Below are 19,609 nucleotides of genomic sequence, written 5' to 3' on the forward strand. Positions count from 1 at the left end.
AATCTATTATCTAAGATATTTCAAATGCGTCATTTCACTAGTCGCAGGACTTGTATTCTTCTTTGTGAAACATGTAACAAATGTCAGGTATTGAATGTATAAACCACATTATTAAAGTAAAAAAAAAAGTCCATTTCAAATGTTGATTATTATTTAAATGTAATTTCACTATGTATATTTGACGAATATGGAACTGATGGATTTGTTTTTCTGTTATTAATTGTTTGTTTGTTTTTAATTATGCACAAAGCTACACAAGGGCTATCTGTGCTCTGCTCACCACGGGTATCGAAACCCGGTTTCTAGCGTTGTAAGTCCGCAGACATACCGCTGTGCCACTGGGAGGCATTCTGTTATTAAGCACAAAGCTACATTATAGGTATCGAAACCCGGTTTTTAGCGTTATAAGCCACCACACTTATCTCTGCTAAGCCACTGGGGGGCAGGAACTGATGGATGGCCACAGTTTTCAAAGGCCAAATAACCTTTGCCAGAAAGAAATCATTAAATTTTCCATTCTTATTGTTCATATACTTGGATAATTATATAAAATAAGGGTAATTATTATAAACATCGAATTCAGCTACATTTGTGTCATCACTGACAGTATTATGTTAGAATAATAACATACTATTATTTGATTGAAACTCTTTCTTGCAGTACGTTAAATAGGTTATATTAGTGAAAAAAAGCCGAAAGATAAAGGTGGCTTATGATGCTTAAACAAATTTATTTTTCACGATTATTTGAAAGTATATATACGAAGAATTTTAGACTGATGTGAAGAAGTATGAACAGCATGACTGTAGTCAGTTTTCTATCTAAAAATGTTCAATACTTGAATGTATGCATTTGTGAACTATACAAGTCATTACGTACTCTTTCATGAAAAATGATGAAGAAAATTTTGTATCCACAACTTCATTAAATATTATGTTGATCATAAACCCAGGAACTATTACACAATTAAAGGTAGATGTAACTAATTACACTAGTCATTCATAATTTGTTATACAGCTTAAGTCAGGTAATCGTTAGTTAAGACAGAAAGCAATCGATTTGTATTCTAAATAACTTTAACGTTGTAGATCTTGTAGTGACTTTTAAGTTGTTGTTCTTTTTTTAATTTAAATATTCAACTGTAGTATATTTAATGCTTGAAAAGAGTAAAGTTAATACCACACGATCCAGGTTGTCCAAAACTGTTATTTTAAACGACATCTAAAACACTCACAGAAGATTTCACAAACAAAGGACGACGATCACTTTCGTAAAAATTCCCGCGATTCAAAGCGGAAATTTCCTTTTCGACCTGTGAAATAACCGATACCGTTTCGGCAGTTTTCGGATATCTTGGTTCGGTACACTTTCTAGATTTTGTTGGTCCAGAAAAGGAGATATTTTCAGCCTATTGACAAAATAGAATTTAAAGATTTAGAAAAACAAAGGTATAGAAGTGTTAGTAGCATTACTAATGAAAAGTAAGTAGCACAGATCTATAACTTTTAATATTATACCATAATAAGTGGCATATTGTTGAACTTATTTTCTCATTTCAAGTTCTATAGAAAAATTATGGTAAGGCGTTAGTTTTAAACCTTACGGAATTCACAAACCTAATCCCAGCCATTGTTACAGTATTGTTTACTTTACCACACATTACACATACATTATTCAGTATTATACTGGTATCATACAGTTTAATTAGCTTATATTCTCAAGGATGGCCATTTGCATCTTACAAGAATATCGGTTCAAGTTTTTTTAAGTTTACCTGCTTTAGAGATAATCTCTTAACTCCTCCATATGCAGAACTTAGAACAAACCAGTATTTTCCATGACTACAGATTTACAGATGTTTAATTTCATCTATATTCTTAGGTCTTTATAACTACTCTGAAAGTTAAATTGCTTTTCTTTAGGTACAACAAAACAGATTCAGATTGGGTCTATGACAGGCCATTAGAGTCATAATGCATCGATCCAACGCGTAGCCAAACAAGCCAATAATTATATAGGTTTCAATCACATGAAGCAAATAAAAATTCTGACAACGCTTTGAACCAGTGCTTAATGTCTCTGTAAATCGGAAAACAACAGGATGATAACGTTCTGAACCAATTCAATACATAGTCGAATTTCCACAATGCATTGACTCAATACGTTATGGCCTCGATGACTTTCCATATGAGCCAGCCTGTTGAATATTCCAGCATGTTCTATGTAGAGGCAGTGCTACACTCTGAATAATTCATACTTTATTATTTCAAATCTGATTCCTGTTTCTGGATACATGCAATCAGATAAGCCTGCTTAGTACATGTTATTACAGTTACATCCTCTCTTGGCTCATCTAGACGGAAATATTCCTTTTTTGCACTAAATGGTCCCAATTACATTATATAACAAAATCAATCGAAAAGTTAGTTACACTAAACTGTGGTTATTACCCCAGTACATACTGAGATCGATCGTTCCATATCCATACATGCTGACATAATGCGGCAAGCCAAAATGAACGACAATCAGTAAACTACGAATTAGGTATTAAGTATTGTTTGTTTGTTTTAAAATAAAGCCTCATTTGGCTATATACTGTGCCCGCCGCAGATAATCGAGCCCCGGATTTTAGCGCTGTAAGTCAGTAGGCTTACCGCTGTCCCATTCATTGGGGGACCGTATTAGGTAGTTTCATACAACTGAAATGAAAAAGAAAACGTTAATATGAAACTATAACTCGAATACATCCAAGTTCACTTAAGTTCCATCTCACATTAATCTATTCTTGTAATACTGGTGTCGAACGACTTATTTAGTTGTACGGAATACCACGTCAGGTTACTTCAGCATGTAAATATTTGTTATCTGCTTAGTTCAACGCTTCAGAAAAGCAGAATTTCTCCTTTAAACTAATCTTAACTATTTAAAATCTTTTAGTCCAAATGCCTAAGCAAATTAAAAATAAACTGATACTACGCCTTGAAAGTAAAGCGTTGATTTTCTGTATCAACTTCAGTTCTATGTATGCTTGCTGTATATAGAGCGAAAAGTTCTCCTTGTTAACAATAATTACAAAATAAAATGCAGTAATGACTAACAAGTAAGTTTTATTGTTTATGCTCGTAACACTAGAACACATTTCGAAAGTATGAATGTAACTCACCTTAGGATAAGACGCCCAGTTAGACTGAAATATAATGATACCCTGTGGATAGAAAAGACGATAAATTATTATCATATATGTTAGACTGAAAATTACTGACACCATTTGAGTATAAAATACATGAAATAATTATTAATTTGAGTTGGACTGAAAAATAAATAATGGTATCCTAGGGGTAGTAAAACATAAATATTGACAAATGAGAGCTAAAAATGATACTCTGTGGATAGAAAATTCATCACATTAGTAAGGTTGAAAAAAATAGTATTTATCCTGTCGGAAAGAAATGCCACAAATTAAATTATTAACAACTGAACTGAGTTGAAAATAATGATACATAAAAATTTTATTTTGAAAAATTGATAAGAGCGTTTCCATGTCATAAAAATAAGATATACATGAACTGATAATCAAAGTACAAATAAATAAGTATTACAGAAAGTTATGAAAAAAATCAATATCATTCTATAATGCAAAATAAAGTTAAACAACTGATAAAAAAGAACATGATGTTAAACAGGAGTTTATGGTCATCTAGGAATGAAAATAGAATATAACTACCATCAGAAAGTTTTGTTCTCGGGTTCTATTAGTGTATTTTCGCGGGCGCAGAAACTGGGGGTGCGTCAACATCCCCTGGCTTCAAATATAAGAGTGCTGCGTAACTCTTGCTTTTATAAACATGTTTTAACACAGCAATAATGACCGAGTAAATACCTTCCATCATATACAAGGTTTACTATTTCTTAAGCGGCTTCCAGTATCATCACTATAAAAAGTATTCCAGTGACTATGTGTATTTCACAGAGTATTATGCTGTCAAGTCGTTGTAAACCTTATTACACCAGCTTAGTGCCAAATATAACTTCTGAGGGAGAGAGAGTTTGGAATACCACTTTAGAATTAATTCGAAATTTATTCTATGTGCATCTTGTCTGACCTTTCCATGTTAAATGTTGTATTGAATTAAACATATTTAAGGGAATAGGGGAAATAAATATCAGAAAAGATATCGAACACACTAGATATTATGAGAAACACATTTTACAAGGCAACCAGTTTCTGTTGTACATTACTACTAATGTGTTGTTTAGGGAGTTACTGATTCATAAAGTATCTCTGAAGGGACGTGCAAGAATAAATCTTGCATAGCCATTGTAATTTATAACATAAAGATACCCATGGCTTGACATACTGATATATTGGTACGTAAATGTTATAAAAGACACGCACAACCTACAGAATGCTAATATTTTACACGAATCTAAACCTAGCAAGATAGTTGGTAGTGTGGTAGACGTGCCTGAAAGCGAAGAATTCGATAGACTAAAGGAAGAAATCAACTCACATATCGTCTACTTTATTTAGGGAGAAACCATAAAACTAAATCACCACAAGTCTATTAAAACATAACCTTCACTTGTTTATTCCAGTCACATTTTAACTTTATTGTGACCGTGTGCATAAGTTTTGTAATTCACTTTGGAAAGTTGTCATGCATATCTCCCAATATATACATAAACAGAATACTTTAATAATACTTAAAACATTCACTTCGTTATTACTATGAACTGATAGATTGTCTTCACGTAGAACGCATGTATTTATACCATATTGTTTCTCTATTTTTTATACTTATTATCACCCTGTCTCTGTTATCTAGATTTCCTAATCATTAACATTAATTCATCCTTTTTGCTGTATTTCCTAATTGCTTCTACATGAAAAATTATTGACAGAAGTTTTCCATTTTTGTTTCTAGGCCTGTACCGGGTCCCCCCAGTGGAACAGTGGTATGTCTGCGGACTTACAACTCTAGAATCCGGGTTTCGATACCCGTGGTGGGCAGAGCGCTGACAGCCCATTGTGTAGCTTTGTGCTTAATTACAAACAAAGAAAAGCATGTACCGATTGCCAGGTATGTCTGCTGTATGTTTAACACTCAAGTTTCGTAGAGGATTGACAAACTCCATACCAGCCCAGTTATACTATCATTACATTCAGTGAAGATTTAGAAAAAACTAGATATGTTTTAGATATTTACTGCAGGTGTGTATCTGAAACTTCAACTCCTAGAACAAATAGCATTAAAGCAAAGTTCAAGCTTTATGTAAAATAAATGCAAATAGAGTGTAGAGTTTGTTCGCTTGAAACTAATATTATAAATAATCTATAAGATCTTTTAGCAATAATAAGATCTGTCATTTCTCGTGGAATCATGGTCCAAACAGAGAATAATGAATAATTTAACAAACGGATATAAACACATTTCAGTCGTTGTGCAGATTAATAAGATCTTTAAACTGTATCGACTGATAAGACTAGCATGCAATATTCGGGCTCCGATGCAAATTTCAAATGCCTCTCATAATTCACAGAGGCCCAGAAACACACGAGTAAAATCAAATGGCAAAGTCGTGTTCGGCGACCCTGCGAACCTACTCCAAGATCACCATCATACCTGGGAGACCTCCTGGGGGGCATTTTAACCCCCTTAGAAGGGACTACTCCATATAGATAAGGTTACCCCGCTTGTCAAGATTGGTATTGTTATTTCTATAAATGGGAGAAGGAGTTCGTGGACAAACAAATCAATTCCCAAAAACACAACGTAGATCACTATAGGATCTATAAATCTAATTTTGCTCGTTGATTTAAATTATCTGTTTAACTTTCTATAAATTCAGTTCACGCAAACTTCCAGCCCCATTTTCAAGTTTCATAATGTGGAGATGGGAGACAAGAAACAGTTTGTTATCAAACCCTTCTACTAAAGCAGATAGTGATGAATGACACATGGTTCATAATTGCAGAACTATTCACGGTAATGAGGTTGAAAAATGCATGAAGAAATTAGGTTCTTATTTTTTCAAACTTTTATTTTATCATGTGAACAAATACAGTTATTTAGATAAATTTGAAATATAGCATTAACCCAACTTATTATGTATACTTGAAATAGAGCTCTACTCTAACTCATTATAAATAAGGTGCGTGTTAAAATTTTCGTATTTGTTCCGGTGTAATAATGGTGCAACGTATCTTGACCTAGAATTTAGAATTATTTCATCGTGAGAATTAATTTCTTATTTAAATTAAATAAATCTTTTTTTTTCAATAACCAATTTATAATTGAAGCCACTGTTATACATTTATTCTATCGTTATCAGCTGAGTCTTTTGAGACGTTTACTTTCTGAGAATATTGTATAACACCCACGAAGAAAGACTGCTATTCTATTTTTTGTAAAGACCTGTATGAAAACGAATTGAGCTCACTAAACAAAGTCAACCAACAAGCACATACTTACTTGGGTAGCATTAGTTAGAGCAAATACGTAATGTAACGTGGTTGTAGAAGAGTATTCCAAAGCAAGAACGCTGAAGAACCAGTTAATAAAATGCCAGGGTAGAACTGCCATAGCCGATCGAAGGTATAGCCTGCAATTATTGTGATCGTTATTACTGCACAAATAAGTTAAATATATCCTTCTATATTATACATACACTGCTACTGCAAGAGAGGTTTGGTCTTTTGGAACTAATTAAACGTATTTAACAATATCCACGAGTTTATTTATTACAATTTAGGTGTACAAAGCTGGTATTCAGGGCGTAATTACTTGATTAAGCACATGCCTGTCCTGGAAATAAAAAACAAAAGGGAATTCGCCATTTTTTTACTTTCGCATCTTAAAAGTACAAAAGATGTTTATAGATTTTTAAAATAAATTTTAGATCCTACTTTGAAAAGACAAAAAGAAACTTCGTAAGTAGCTTTCTCAGAGAAAGTAATTATTTCCTTTCTTTACTTATGATGTTGTCATTGTCAGCTGAGAGAATTACTAGAGCGCTAACTGGGCTCTACAAAAGATTTTATCTCTCTGTATGTACTTACCGCATTTTATTGATTTCATCTCTCGGGGTGATGGCTCGAAGAAAGAGATATTTCCTCAGAGACGCTATGATGAACACTGTATTCGCCTATATATATATATGTTGACAAAACGAGGAAGCAAAAAAACAAGCAAAATTATAAGATACTTAACTACAGCTACAAACTGCTTTTGATGATGAAGCAGATGATGATCTTGCTTCAGAAATAACGATTCTATATACATCATACGATTACTATTATCTTAAGCATGTTGATACTGCCAAAATTACATTTGAAAATAAAAGGAGAATGTGTGCGTATGTATACATTTATTTGAGTAAATAACATCTAGAGCTAACACCTATTTTAATAATAGTATATCTTACAAGGCTTATAGGAGTAGTGTTGTCAAACTTAGTGTACAAAAACACTGAACCTTGTTTTGCTAAAGCCAAACTTTAAATCTTAACTTTCAAGTGGTTAATACGAAAACACGATAAAGGCAACAATATTTATGTTTATTATGTTCTTTATACATTGTTACATAGCCTAAGTCATAATTTAAAAACATTCTATATACACACACACACACTAATACAGGGTGTCCGAAAAGTCTGGAAACATAAGTGATTTGCAGCTTTTCTTAATTTCAGATACGAGACTGATCGTGGCGCTGTCAAAGCATAAGAAGATTGAGTTAATCCTGCTGTGTGTCAGAGAAGGTTGGTCCTAACTGAAGGTTGCTGCCGTATTTAATGCAAGCCATCCATTAAGGAGACTGGCAGTGTGGCCAGTGATAATAACACGAATCTGTTTCGTAGTGTTCAAAGATAACGGAAATACCGTCTTCAAACTTGTTTCGAATTACAAGGACAGCAAGTGGAACACATTCTGGAAAATTCGTTGAAGTGTCTATGGTCCCTGGCTTTTCGAACACCCTGTACATACAGGGATATTATGCAGAAAACTCTGTACTTAAGATGGTTACATTCTAAAACTTACCTATCCTAGTAGAACGCAACTTCACCAGAGATTCATTTAGTATCATAAGTTTGATTCAGATAAGTCTGGACATGGTTACCGGTTTTTCAAATCAATATTATACTGCATGCCTGAAGCGCTTTTCTCGCAAACTAGCATTGTTTTTTATTTCTGTGTTTTTTCACCCTATTTTTTAACCACATAAGATTGTCGGTTTTAATAAAATGCGTGTCAATATTCAGGAGATTAAGAGAATCAATGAACGCTGTCCAAACCAGATGATGCGCGCAGCAGTTTCATGTAAAGATAGGCTTTACCTATTGATTGAGGGAAAGCAAATTGAGCACCTTCTGCAGCGGTTTTTGGGACACCCTGTACCATGTCCAGACTTCCATGAATACAACATGTGATTCTCAATGTACTTCTGGTGAAATTGGATTCCCCCTAGGAAGAATAGTTTTAAGATATAATAATTTTTAGTATAAACCTTTTTTTCATAATTGTCTTATGCGTTATGTACCATTACCAAGGATAGATCATCACATGATCCAAAGGGAATAGGTAATTTTTCAGTGGTGGCTAATTACTTTTAAAAAATCATATATTTTAAACAAGCTGATGCAGCCGTTAGTTGTGAAAAGATATAAAGAAGGAGAAATAGCATAATATAAATATCTTATATTTATGTAATTTAGTATAAATAGTTGAAAACAATTATAAAACAAAAACATACGTCAGCTAAATGAAGTCAGTTTATTTTAACCTCGTTGACTCAGCCAAACCTAACGTTATTACAGGAACAAACTTCACAATAAGAGTATACATTAAAAACTCATTCAGGTACAGATCAAATTTTTAACAAGAACATACAAGATGACAAGTTGATGTGAATAAATAAAAAAATATATCTAAATAAACAATGATATTGGTCACTTTGTGTTTGTAGAATGACTGAATGTATTATTTCTTAAAGTCAGTGGTAATATAAAAAAACGGGAAATTTGATGTCTATAATTGTATAAAAAAACTAACCATTATCAACAACACCATTGGTACAAGGAAAGATATTCCCATTCCTCTGTGCACAGATAGCCAGCAACTAAAGAAAGATTGGTATAAATAGTTACTTAAATTTTAAAGTAGATTAGGCTTAGTTAATTAAATCTGTATTACAAACACGTAGATTAAAATAAAAGAATGTGGTTTTAATTCATTTATCAAAGCTTGTGAACAAGAAATTAAAATCTGTTGTTAGAATGCTTAGTTGGCATCTAACGTTTGGGAAAAGGTGAGCTAAGAAGGAATAACGAATTTCATGATAATTATAGAGAGTATTTACAAGCAAATTAAAACTGACAGCTAAATAATAAAACAAAACGACTACAAAGTTTTAATTTTTCTAAGTTACAAAATGATTTTTAACTTTTGTAATGTAGTTCAGTTTAAAAAACACTGTAAAAAGAATAACTGTTATAAGAACATATTCATTAGAAATCTTATTCAAAGTTCTGAAAAGATTAAAAATTTTTAAACATTGCATGGATCGGATCTGTTCTAGAATTTACGCCTCAAAACTATTTCATTACTAACATACCAAAAAGTATTGAAAGCTGTGTTAAGTAAAAAAATCGATTTATATTTTGGCCTTTTATAAGAATTCGTGCGAACATTTTAGAGAAACCATATAACGTTTATGTTACTTTAATACAAAGAAAAAACACCTTTACCTGAGTAAAAGTTGCAATGGTTCTTAAAAGTAATAACAACAGTATACTGTATTCGACAAAAAAAATTAATAAATTAGACCCGAAAGTCTGAAAATCTTCCTTTCGAATCTCCTCCAATCGTAACGTTATTCCCTACATTTAAAGATTTTTTATATGGAATTCTAATTTTATTGTTTTAACGATATGTTAGTAAATGCTACAGCTAATGTTTTTTTATGGAAATCTTGCTATTACCAGTAACTTTATGCAATTTTACTGATCCCATTTACAGTTATAAGTAATTTCTGAAAATAAATATTTTTATCATTCTAATTAAACTAAAATAATTTGAAATATAATAATATTAATGATAAAATTTCAGTAGTACAATTCACAAAGTATATCAATAATAATTTCAGCAAGTTACTATAATACACTAGTATAAAAGTCTAACTATAACGGTTGAAAATAAAATGAATAATAGTCACAATATTTAATATGACATTAAGCTATTACGAGACTCGAAACTTGTATTGAGTCGTCTTTTGGGAACTCTCCTAATAATAACTCATTAAATTTGATCAGCTTAGGATATTTATTCCTATTAGGACTAAATACTCGAACATAACGAACGTCACACATTCATCTTTATAATATTAAATGTAATTCAGCAAATCATATTAATGTAAATAGGTTAAAAAAAATATAAAGAAAGGTAAAAGTCTGTTATTACCTACAAAGCACCTAAATATCCTAGTTGTTCATTATTGGAGCTAATGCAGCTTGCAATACATAAAGTATGAGTAATTCTTTTTTGCGTTTATCTATATGCAGCAATTCACATCAAACGACTTAAACTATTGATTACATTTCAACATTTTACTTTTACGTTAGTATTTTGAAGATTATATTATCGCCAGACAAAACAGTTCGTCAAAAGAATTAGGAAAAAGTAAAATGTAATATTTTTCTTGTATATATGTCTTACTGGAAAATAAAAAGTAGCATTTCCAATTATTAGGATCTAAGTTTAAGAATAATTTTACCAGTTAATAAAAAAAAACGTAATTCAAATATATCTTTGGAAGGTCAGTCAGATCCATTATTTTTATTATGTGCCTACAGTGTTGACACTAATTCATGTTAAAATCGATTTCATCATTCTTTTTGATGTTTTATTCATACTAAGCAACAATATTTTTGGAAAGTTACTCTACCGGTAGTCATTTTTCTACAACATACAAACCTACTTCATTTGTTTACTTACTAAAGAGTGGTTTCATATCCATTAGGGTAATATGCAAAGCAAAAGAAGACAAAAATGGCAGGAATTATCCAAGAAACCAAGAAATATCCAAAAATTCTAAACTTGGTGTCAGGGAAGTTCAGTAACCGTCTGTGGAGATTTTCAACGTAAGTAACCATCCAAAAGCTGGCGACCAGGTGAAGATAGTGAAGTAGAAGCGATATCGAAGTACAAAATACCTGTGAGTAAGTAAGGGCAAACCCATTAAAGAAATTATAAAGTTTTGAAAATAGTACAGATGCACAAAATTCTGCGTTTTAACTTATTTCTCAACATTAATAAAGTTTATGTTTAAAGTGTCTATTCAACCTCATTATTTCAGTTTTGGTTAGAAAGTTTTATCTCGATTCAATTATTCTTTAAACAAAGATTCATCTTCAAAAACAAATTGTCATTATATATTTGTCATTTATCAAATGTATATCAAATATACAGTAAGGGGTTTGAAAGAATCAAGCTGAGCTATACAAGGAAGAAACAAACAAGTATTTTTTAATATAAAAAACAAATAATAATGTTCATAGATTATTGCTTCTATAAATAGTAAACTTAGCTGCTTTGTACTCTTTAATTAAATTTTTTGTTTTACATCGACTTTGTTCATTGAAGACAAGTACATTTTTACCTTGCCTGAGGTTGCTCCAGCTCCAAAGATGAAGATAAATTGGTTTACAGCCATGGCAAAAAGAACATTTACTAGAATGATAGGTGGTCCTGGGTTCGTAGTCCTAGAAATAATGTAGTCCTATTTAAATCCAACTCAAATGTTAAATCTTAATTTTTTAATGCCTCCTACAAACAGATGGGTTTTTAGTGAATTTTAGTAGCAAAACCCACGATGAATTTAGTTGCCCAAGAAAAGACTCTCATTAACAGAAATCGTGAACTAAGCACAAACTAAGAAATTAAGATCTCTAATGATCTTACTTTAACAAGTAAGAGCTCCGATTGAAGAAATATTTATTTAACCTAAGTATGTTTTTCTGAACTAGCTGGGCTATCAATAGCTAAGTTTTCTCAAGAAAGACACTACAGTTAAGAAGATATCTTACAATAGGAGCATACTAAGATTATTTTAACCTGACTGCTAGCTAATTATCTGAAGAGCTCTGGTTTTAACGAATGGCCTCTTCAGCCTTGAGTATAGCATATGTATTGTGGTTGACATATTATCACATATTCTTCTTTGCTTTAACTCGTAAGTTTTTATAATTACCCAATGAAGAACTTCCATTAAGAAAAAAAATTAAGCTTACTATAAATTCCGATTTTTTTTAACCAGTTGGCTTTACTGGAACTGAACTTGCCAAAGAAAAAAACACACAATTAAGAAAACAATCCATCTAAAAAACTGCTAAGTTCCTAATGGATTTTTATTGTGTTGTTGATGAATAATTTTAATAGCTAACAAGAAAGAATCAAATACAAAAAAGGCCATAGTAGCTTTTGGTTAAGATAGGTATCACATTGGTCCAAACTTTCCTGTCTTAATAACCTTTTTAAGAAGCCAGTTCTTATCAACATAGAATATACTTGGGATATTTATTTTAATTTAAAATGTTGCCAAATATTACAAAAAGGGTAAAAAATGGCAGTTTTATTTAGTTTTTTCTTCCAACTCTATTCTAGTATTTAATACTACACATTCCCTGATATATATATATGTATAATAATGATTTAGGCAAACATGGTTCGATATCTGCGAATTCAAATCCTAAAATTAAAGCAACAATTGAAAATATTGTTAGAGTTTGGCGCCATGAGACATATTTGAGGGATAATACTCATTTAATAATAAATCAAGTAATTAAGTTTTTAATTACTGAGAAGTGAATTTATTTATCTAAACTACATTCTATAATATTCTATATATTAACTTGTATTTTTTTAGAATGGGAAAACCGTAAAAACTCACCTGAAATTAAAGGGAACTGTGACCAAAGTAAAAGCAATTGCAACAAGAAATATTGCACATCCGATTATAATAACTGATGATACTGCGTTGTTTTCACGGAGTTCCTGGAGTATATGATAGAAATAAAATAATATACTGGAAAAACATTTAAATATTATGTAATTTTTCCTGGTGATTATGGAATACCTTCAAGTTCTAAAGATTGGTTTGGGAAAATGTAGGTTTCTAGCTGAAACTTAAACAGGGAATTATTTTTACAAACTTACTAAATATCATTTATTTACAATCGCTTCAAACGATTTAATATTTTTTTTAGGTTTCTTGGGTAATAATCATAATATATATACGAAACCTCATACAGTTGATAACTAAAAGTAAAAAATGGTTTAATTTGAAATTAATAAAGAGTAGTCTAAGATAAGTTCGGTTTCCTGCTAAATTAATTATTTGTATTTTGTATTTATAGCAAAGTTACCAAGGCTATCTGTCGCCGTCCTTTATTTTGCACTTCTGACCAAAGAGAAGGCAATTCTTCAGCAGCACTCTATAGTCCCCCGGTGGGACAGCGGTAAGTCTTCTTATTACAACACTAAAATCAGTGGTTCGATTCCCCTCATACACGCTTAAGAATTGGCTATCGCTCATATAACGCACTTACAGTGAGAGAAATATTTTGTGGTATTGGAACCAGACTCATCAGCTTCAGAATATAGAGCTCTACGACAGGACCATCCCGCACCCAGTTTCGACAAATAACTTAACCAAATAGGATCAAATAAGTATGTGATATTGCATTCAAATATCACTCCAAATTTTGATCTACTCACTTCTTTTGGAGGTCTTCTTCTATCCACTACAGCCACCACACCAACTCCACTGCAACTACATGTTACATGCCCGTCTAGTTGTTCTACTAGTTGACAGTCGTCATATTTCCAAATTCTTATAACATCGAAAGCATAGCATTAGTTACATCAGTAAATATAATTTGCTATTTGTAAAAATTGCTTTAAATGTATAAATAAGCAAAAAATTCGAGATAAACACAATTATCTGCCAGTAACAAAACAAATAAATCAAAGACCATTTCATGTAAATTCCCAATATATATGCTTATCATACTCACTAACCTAAACAGGTACCTGATGATAAAAAAAAAACCTAGTGGAAGCATTGTACATTTTTACTGTGTTAAACTTGTAAATAAAGTTCGTTCGTAACCATATCAAGCCGTCTCTAAACTTTATTAGTCTCAAAGTCTTCAAAGAGTTGAAAATGTCATGTTCTAAATCATTATTTATCATAAAAACTGATATACACATATATATACATATATTTTCATATATGCATGAAAAACAATGGATAAGATTTGATTTTATCCAGTCAAAGTTTTGATGCTGCTAACGATGTGTTCGATTTAGCGGTCTCACTGTTCTAGAAAAATAATGGAAGTTAGTATACAATTGGATCAATTATGTCGTTAATTACTACATAAATTTCATGTCTGTCTTTATATGTTCATAGAATAACATAGATCTTGAAAGTTTTTTTGTTTTTCTTTTTGCTCTATTCTCTCCGCATATTTATTTGTATTGCTCTGGTAACATCAATATTTCGTTACTGGCTTCATCCTCTATTTTCTTCCACACACACACAACAGCACATCAATTTCCTGAACATATCCTGGCAGACAGTGAAAGCTTTCTGATGGGAAAGAGGAAAACTTCTACACTAAAAGTAGAACTTTCGTAAAGAGCAAATTTCTTATAGCTTTGCTAAACTAATAAAAACACGATGAAACGAATAGTTGTCAAAAATGTCACAAACAAAAAAAAAACACTATAAAAAGATTGCTTCTTTGTTTGTTACCTGTTCTTATTTTTGTGTAGCTTGCTAGTGGTATTAACTTATACGAAATAAGATTACACAATGCAGACGATGACTAACCTGCTGGTGTTCCACATGGTTGCACATTCAGTAACATAGTCATCCGAAATTGAATCCTATGAAATGAAAATAACCTTAGTTTCCGAAAAATATAAGCATTCCAGATCTTTTTAATATTATTATATGTCTTTTTATATTGTTAGCAAGACGTTTCTTAAACCAATAGACCAAAGCTGAAGCCTATGCTAAAGTAAAATACACACTAAATCTGTAATTACTCCGTACTAAACAAGCCCGGGAAAGTAACGAAATGACAATTTCTTAAAAAGAAAAAAACTTATCAGAAACTTTACTGTTTTCTGAATCTTCATCATTCTTTCTCGTTGAATACGTTTGTCAATTTGATACATGCTGTGTTATTAGTTAAAGGCAATATGTAATGGTACTCTTCATATAAAAATAGATTCAATTTGATCCATGTTTTTGCACAACTGATGAAAATTCCATATTTCTCCCACTAAATAATTGAATATGATAAATTAATTGTTTTCACACGCACTCTCTCTCTCTCTCTTTCTAGATGAGTAAATACTCAGTACATGAGTTAGGCATGTTTTTTATAGTCCATTACATATAGAAATTTCTATTCAATAATAATATAATATTTATTCCAATAATTTATTGAATTTAACCAAATTTATCAACTTGCCTGTCGAAAGGCTCCAGCACAAAATTTGAAAGCTCACAGAAATTATTATCATTTGCGTGGAGAAACGTCCTATATTTTTTCTTAGTGTTTAAATACTACCACGTCAAAAGTGTGAAATATTAAAATGATTTCTCACACTCCTTTTGACAGTTTAATCAAATTCTGCACAATTATTTTTGTGTTTTGATTCGTTTATATTCTGCAAAAACAATGCAGAAATAGCTCAATGACTAAAGAGGCGAACGGATTTTAAATTACATTATAGAGTGTAGCGTTGGCTAGAATATTATTTATGTATTAACTGTCACAACGAGAAAACGGTTTAAGTTTCAATTGGCACGGCCAGCTCAGCCATAAATCCCATCTCTCAGATGGTCCTCAAGCTCAAAATGTTTGCAAAATCAGCTAAAAGTTTGGGATTCAGAAGATGTTTCTTGGTTTTCATAAATGTTACAAGAATATGTCCATTTTGGAATATTTCTACTGTTTACGTTTACTATTCTTTGCCAGTTTTTCGGTTCTAGAAGCTGTCATACGAAACAGAAGTGATCGATAATTTAACGATGCTGAAAACTTCAACTTCTGATCTAATTCGTCATGAAATTTCTGGCTTTTGTTCAATATTTATACTAAAAAAATATAATAAACATAATTTCTTAAAAATCTCATATTAAAGTTTAACCTCTTTAATCAAAAACCTATCATCTAAAAAACACAGATTAACGTCAGGTATTATTAACGTTATCATAAAGTTTTCAGTATTAAAAACTTCCAAACTAAAGATTGAAATTATTGTTGAACTTCTTTATCAAACAGTTATTCGTCTACAAATGCTGAACAATTTTGACATTGTTAAAGGCTTCAACAAACTCTATTGATTAGAAATGAAGTACTGAATTTGAAATAATCATTAACGTTTTTTATCAAGATCTCATCGTCTAAATTATAAAACAGAAAGTTATATACGGTTAACATTTTCTCAATAACTTGTCTCGTTGTGCTGAATGACGGTGCTGTATTACTTTCAAAGTCTTTATGAAAAGATCATTATGATCTAAGAGCTCAACGAAAGAACTAATAGTTTTAACTCCACTATTAAAAGATCATTCTCAAAGTGCAGAAACAAATGTGTGTTACTATTATAGCGTTTTAATGATCTCTGCATATATAAGTGCAGATGTAAAAGCCTGAAATGATAATTGCCGTGTTTATCACTGTTTTATTTTCTGAACTGAATGTTAAAAAGTAGAGATTTTGTAGTATAACTAATGCTCTCCTGAAAAGTTCATTGCCATTCGAATCTTTTAGAAGTAATTTCAAAAATGAAAAGAAAGCGGAAACATAGAGGATCTTTGATGTCTAATAAAGCTGGAAATGATGAGTCTACTAACTGCTTACCAGTACCGCCAGTGTAATGTTATACTTAATATCGTAGTTGAGCTCGTCCCCAGTTGCTACTTCCTTATGAATCGTTACAATAGACAATGCACTCCGGACAATCACGTTCTCCGTCGTCAAGATGTACTTTAGTCCAGAAACTTGAACCCCACACACAATCCAGTTTCTTGAACTTTCTATGTAAGGAGAGAGTAACGATGAGTTCTTTCTTAGTAACGTAACTAGCCTACTCTGTTAAATCCTAGTTGCTCTTAATAATATAAGCGAACATATAATGACAATATCATAATTCAAATTACCTGCAACGTCAACATTAACATCTCTTTTTATGTGTGAATGGTTATATTTTCTAATTTAGTTCAAAGATCAACTATAAAAATGATGAAACACTAATGAGAACATCTTACACATATTGGGAAATTAAAAAATTTAATGTAAAAAGTAGATTTACTATTTTATATTATCAAAATTTCCTGTTTGTTATTTCTTCCCAAGTCGTTAACATTTCGGTTCTTTCTAGCTTTGTTTATTGTGCAGATAATTAACATCGTTATTCACGTAAGAGGATTTAATTTTGCTTGACTGACCCTCACACCTATTCGCTTGGTCTGAAGATGGCTTTTTGGATATTTGTACCAAAAGTTAAACTCAATTCATAAAACGATGTTCAACATTTTACGATTTACTTGCAACTACAACCTCCTCACTCGATCTTTCTCGCTCTGGTGGTCCGATTATGAACTATTTTTCAATATTGTAATTTTCATTGTAACCAGGTCCCCCTAAAAGTAATGAGATACATCTTAGAATACGTATCTTGCCAAACTTTACACTGACCTTCTACTTTGATTTGGCATCGGCTTCGAACACCATGTTTGAGCAAGCCTAAGGTATGAAAGTTTATTAGAGCTGCATCGGGCAACTAAACAACTTTAGTCGAATGAGATTCCGTAATTTGCGTTTCTTCGGCTATCTTCCTCATGAAAACATCCATTGATTTCGAGGCGTAGCTGAAAGCTCAGGAAGCGTCGTCAGCTTTAAATCCTTGTTTGTTTTCTTGTTAAGGGTTAGGAAATACGTCCATCTTTATTGCAATGGCTTCTTGGGTCACATGGCTCTTTTTCTTAACCCTTCACTTTGTGGATGAGGGTGTTGCTCCGAATCAGTTAAGGAGTTTGGTTTCGAAGTCCATTGTTGTTTTAAACGCTGTGTTGTGTGAATATTTTACTGATTCCATGAAGTACATTGTATTCTTTAACTCTAAATCGTTTAACAACCTCGTGGCGCAAATATCCTTTCTGGAAAATGGCTTTTATATATTCCTTCAGCCATAAGTATACCTTGACAACACTGCACTGTCGAATAGTCAAGAATTCGCCGGGAACCAAATTTATATGTGTGTGTGTGTGTGTGTGTGTTTGTGTGTAAAACATTTCGACACTGAATTAACTTATGCATGTCATTCTTATAAATTGAAATTAACCCTCTTTGTATGATCCCTAATTCCGAAGTATAATAGTTCTAAAAGCATTTCAACAAAAAAGGACGGAGATCAAGTCATGTCTATGAATTATTTGAAGCAGAGATGATGTTTGACAATTGTGACTGGAATAACAGATCAGTAACTGATAGCTTAATAAAACTAAATTTGCCGTAGTTCCCTGTGTAACATAATGGTTCTCAGTAAACGTCATTTTTGCATGATTTCTACAAATGAACTGAAACGACATTAACCTTTTAAATGACACACTATGCCCCTCAATAGCATAGCGGTATGTCTGTGGAGTTACAACTCTAAAAACCAGGTTTCAATACCTGTGGTGATCAGAGCACAGATAGCCCATTGTGTAGCTTTGTACTTAATTTCAAATCAACAACTGACAAATTAGACATAGTAGCCACTGAGGAAGACGCTAGACTGTGTTGAAACTTTTGGCACATTTTAGTGAAATTGTTTTAAACTTAAGTTTGTTAGGTACGTCAATAAAAAAGGTTGCTATTGTTACATACGCAGATGTTTTAACTCACCTTTTATATTTAAACAACTTAACTGAAACAACACTTGTAGAAAGGTGAACCGTAAAAGAACAGAAAGAAAATGAGTACACTAATTTTGAATTTATAGGAACCAATCATATGTTACCTTAATAATGTTCATAACCACAGCCTTAATACAGACAACATATACTCAGTAATAAGCATAATGAACGTAGTAAAACGAAACTTTAACAGAGACAAACACAAGTTCAAATTAAATAAAATATTAAGCATAGTGAAACATCAAAGCTAAACCTTTCAAGTACGCAAGCATAATAAAAACACTTACACCTTGTCCTAAATAACCACAAGGAAACTAAAACTTAACTATTACCAGAGGCAAATAATTTCAAGTAAAATCAATATCCCGTACTTATTGATATAAATGGCATAAAGTTAAACCTTATTACATAATATTGAGCATAGTCGTTTATCTTATTATACCAGTTTATCTGTGGAGTGATGCTACGCATTTAAAACAAAGTCTCAGAATAAAAAAGTTTATCAAAGATAATATCAATGTGTTTTTAATATTTTATTAAGTTAATCATTGCAAGTCTTTTCTTATGTTTTCATGTTCAGTCTATTCTTGCGTTCACCAACTCAAGTGTACGTTTAATATTGACGTTTC

General features: G+C 31.7%; 1 protein-coding gene across 3 annotated transcripts in view; it reads right to left on the minus strand.

The window, feature by feature from the left end:
• Window positions 1-392: 392 nt before the first annotated feature.
• LOC111086101 (adhesion G protein-coupled receptor L4-like) overlaps window positions 393-19,609 on the minus strand; it is a 39,342-nt gene continuing 20,125 nt past the window's right edge. For all 3 annotated transcript variants that reach the window (XM_022387641.1, XM_022387640.1, XM_022387639.1), the window contains 11 exons: window positions 16,942-17,117; window positions 14,895-14,950; window positions 13,775-13,889; window positions 12,948-13,051; window positions 11,658-11,760; window positions 10,994-11,211; window positions 9,053-9,119; window positions 7,061-7,146; window positions 6,474-6,603; window positions 3,164-3,205; window positions 393-1,408 (listed from right to left, as the gene is read on the minus strand). In XM_022387641.1, coding sequence (XP_022243349.1) covers window positions 1,211-1,408; window positions 3,164-3,205; window positions 6,474-6,603; window positions 7,061-7,146; window positions 9,053-9,119; window positions 10,994-11,211; window positions 11,658-11,760; window positions 12,948-13,051; window positions 13,775-13,889; window positions 14,895-14,950; window positions 16,942-17,117 — 1,295 coding nt within the window. In that variant the 3' untranslated portion in view covers window positions 393-1,210. The remainder of the gene's footprint in view (window positions 1,409-3,163; window positions 3,206-6,473; window positions 6,604-7,060; window positions 7,147-9,052; window positions 9,120-10,993; window positions 11,212-11,657; window positions 11,761-12,947; window positions 13,052-13,774; window positions 13,890-14,894; window positions 14,951-16,941; window positions 17,118-19,609) is intronic.

The sequence above is a fragment of the Limulus polyphemus genome, unplaced genomic scaffold (assembly GCF_000517525.1).
Source record: "Limulus polyphemus unplaced genomic scaffold, Limulus_polyphemus-2.1.2 Scaffold846, whole genome shotgun sequence".
Lineage (NCBI taxonomy): Eukaryota > Metazoa > Arthropoda > Merostomata > Xiphosura > Limulidae > Limulus > Limulus polyphemus.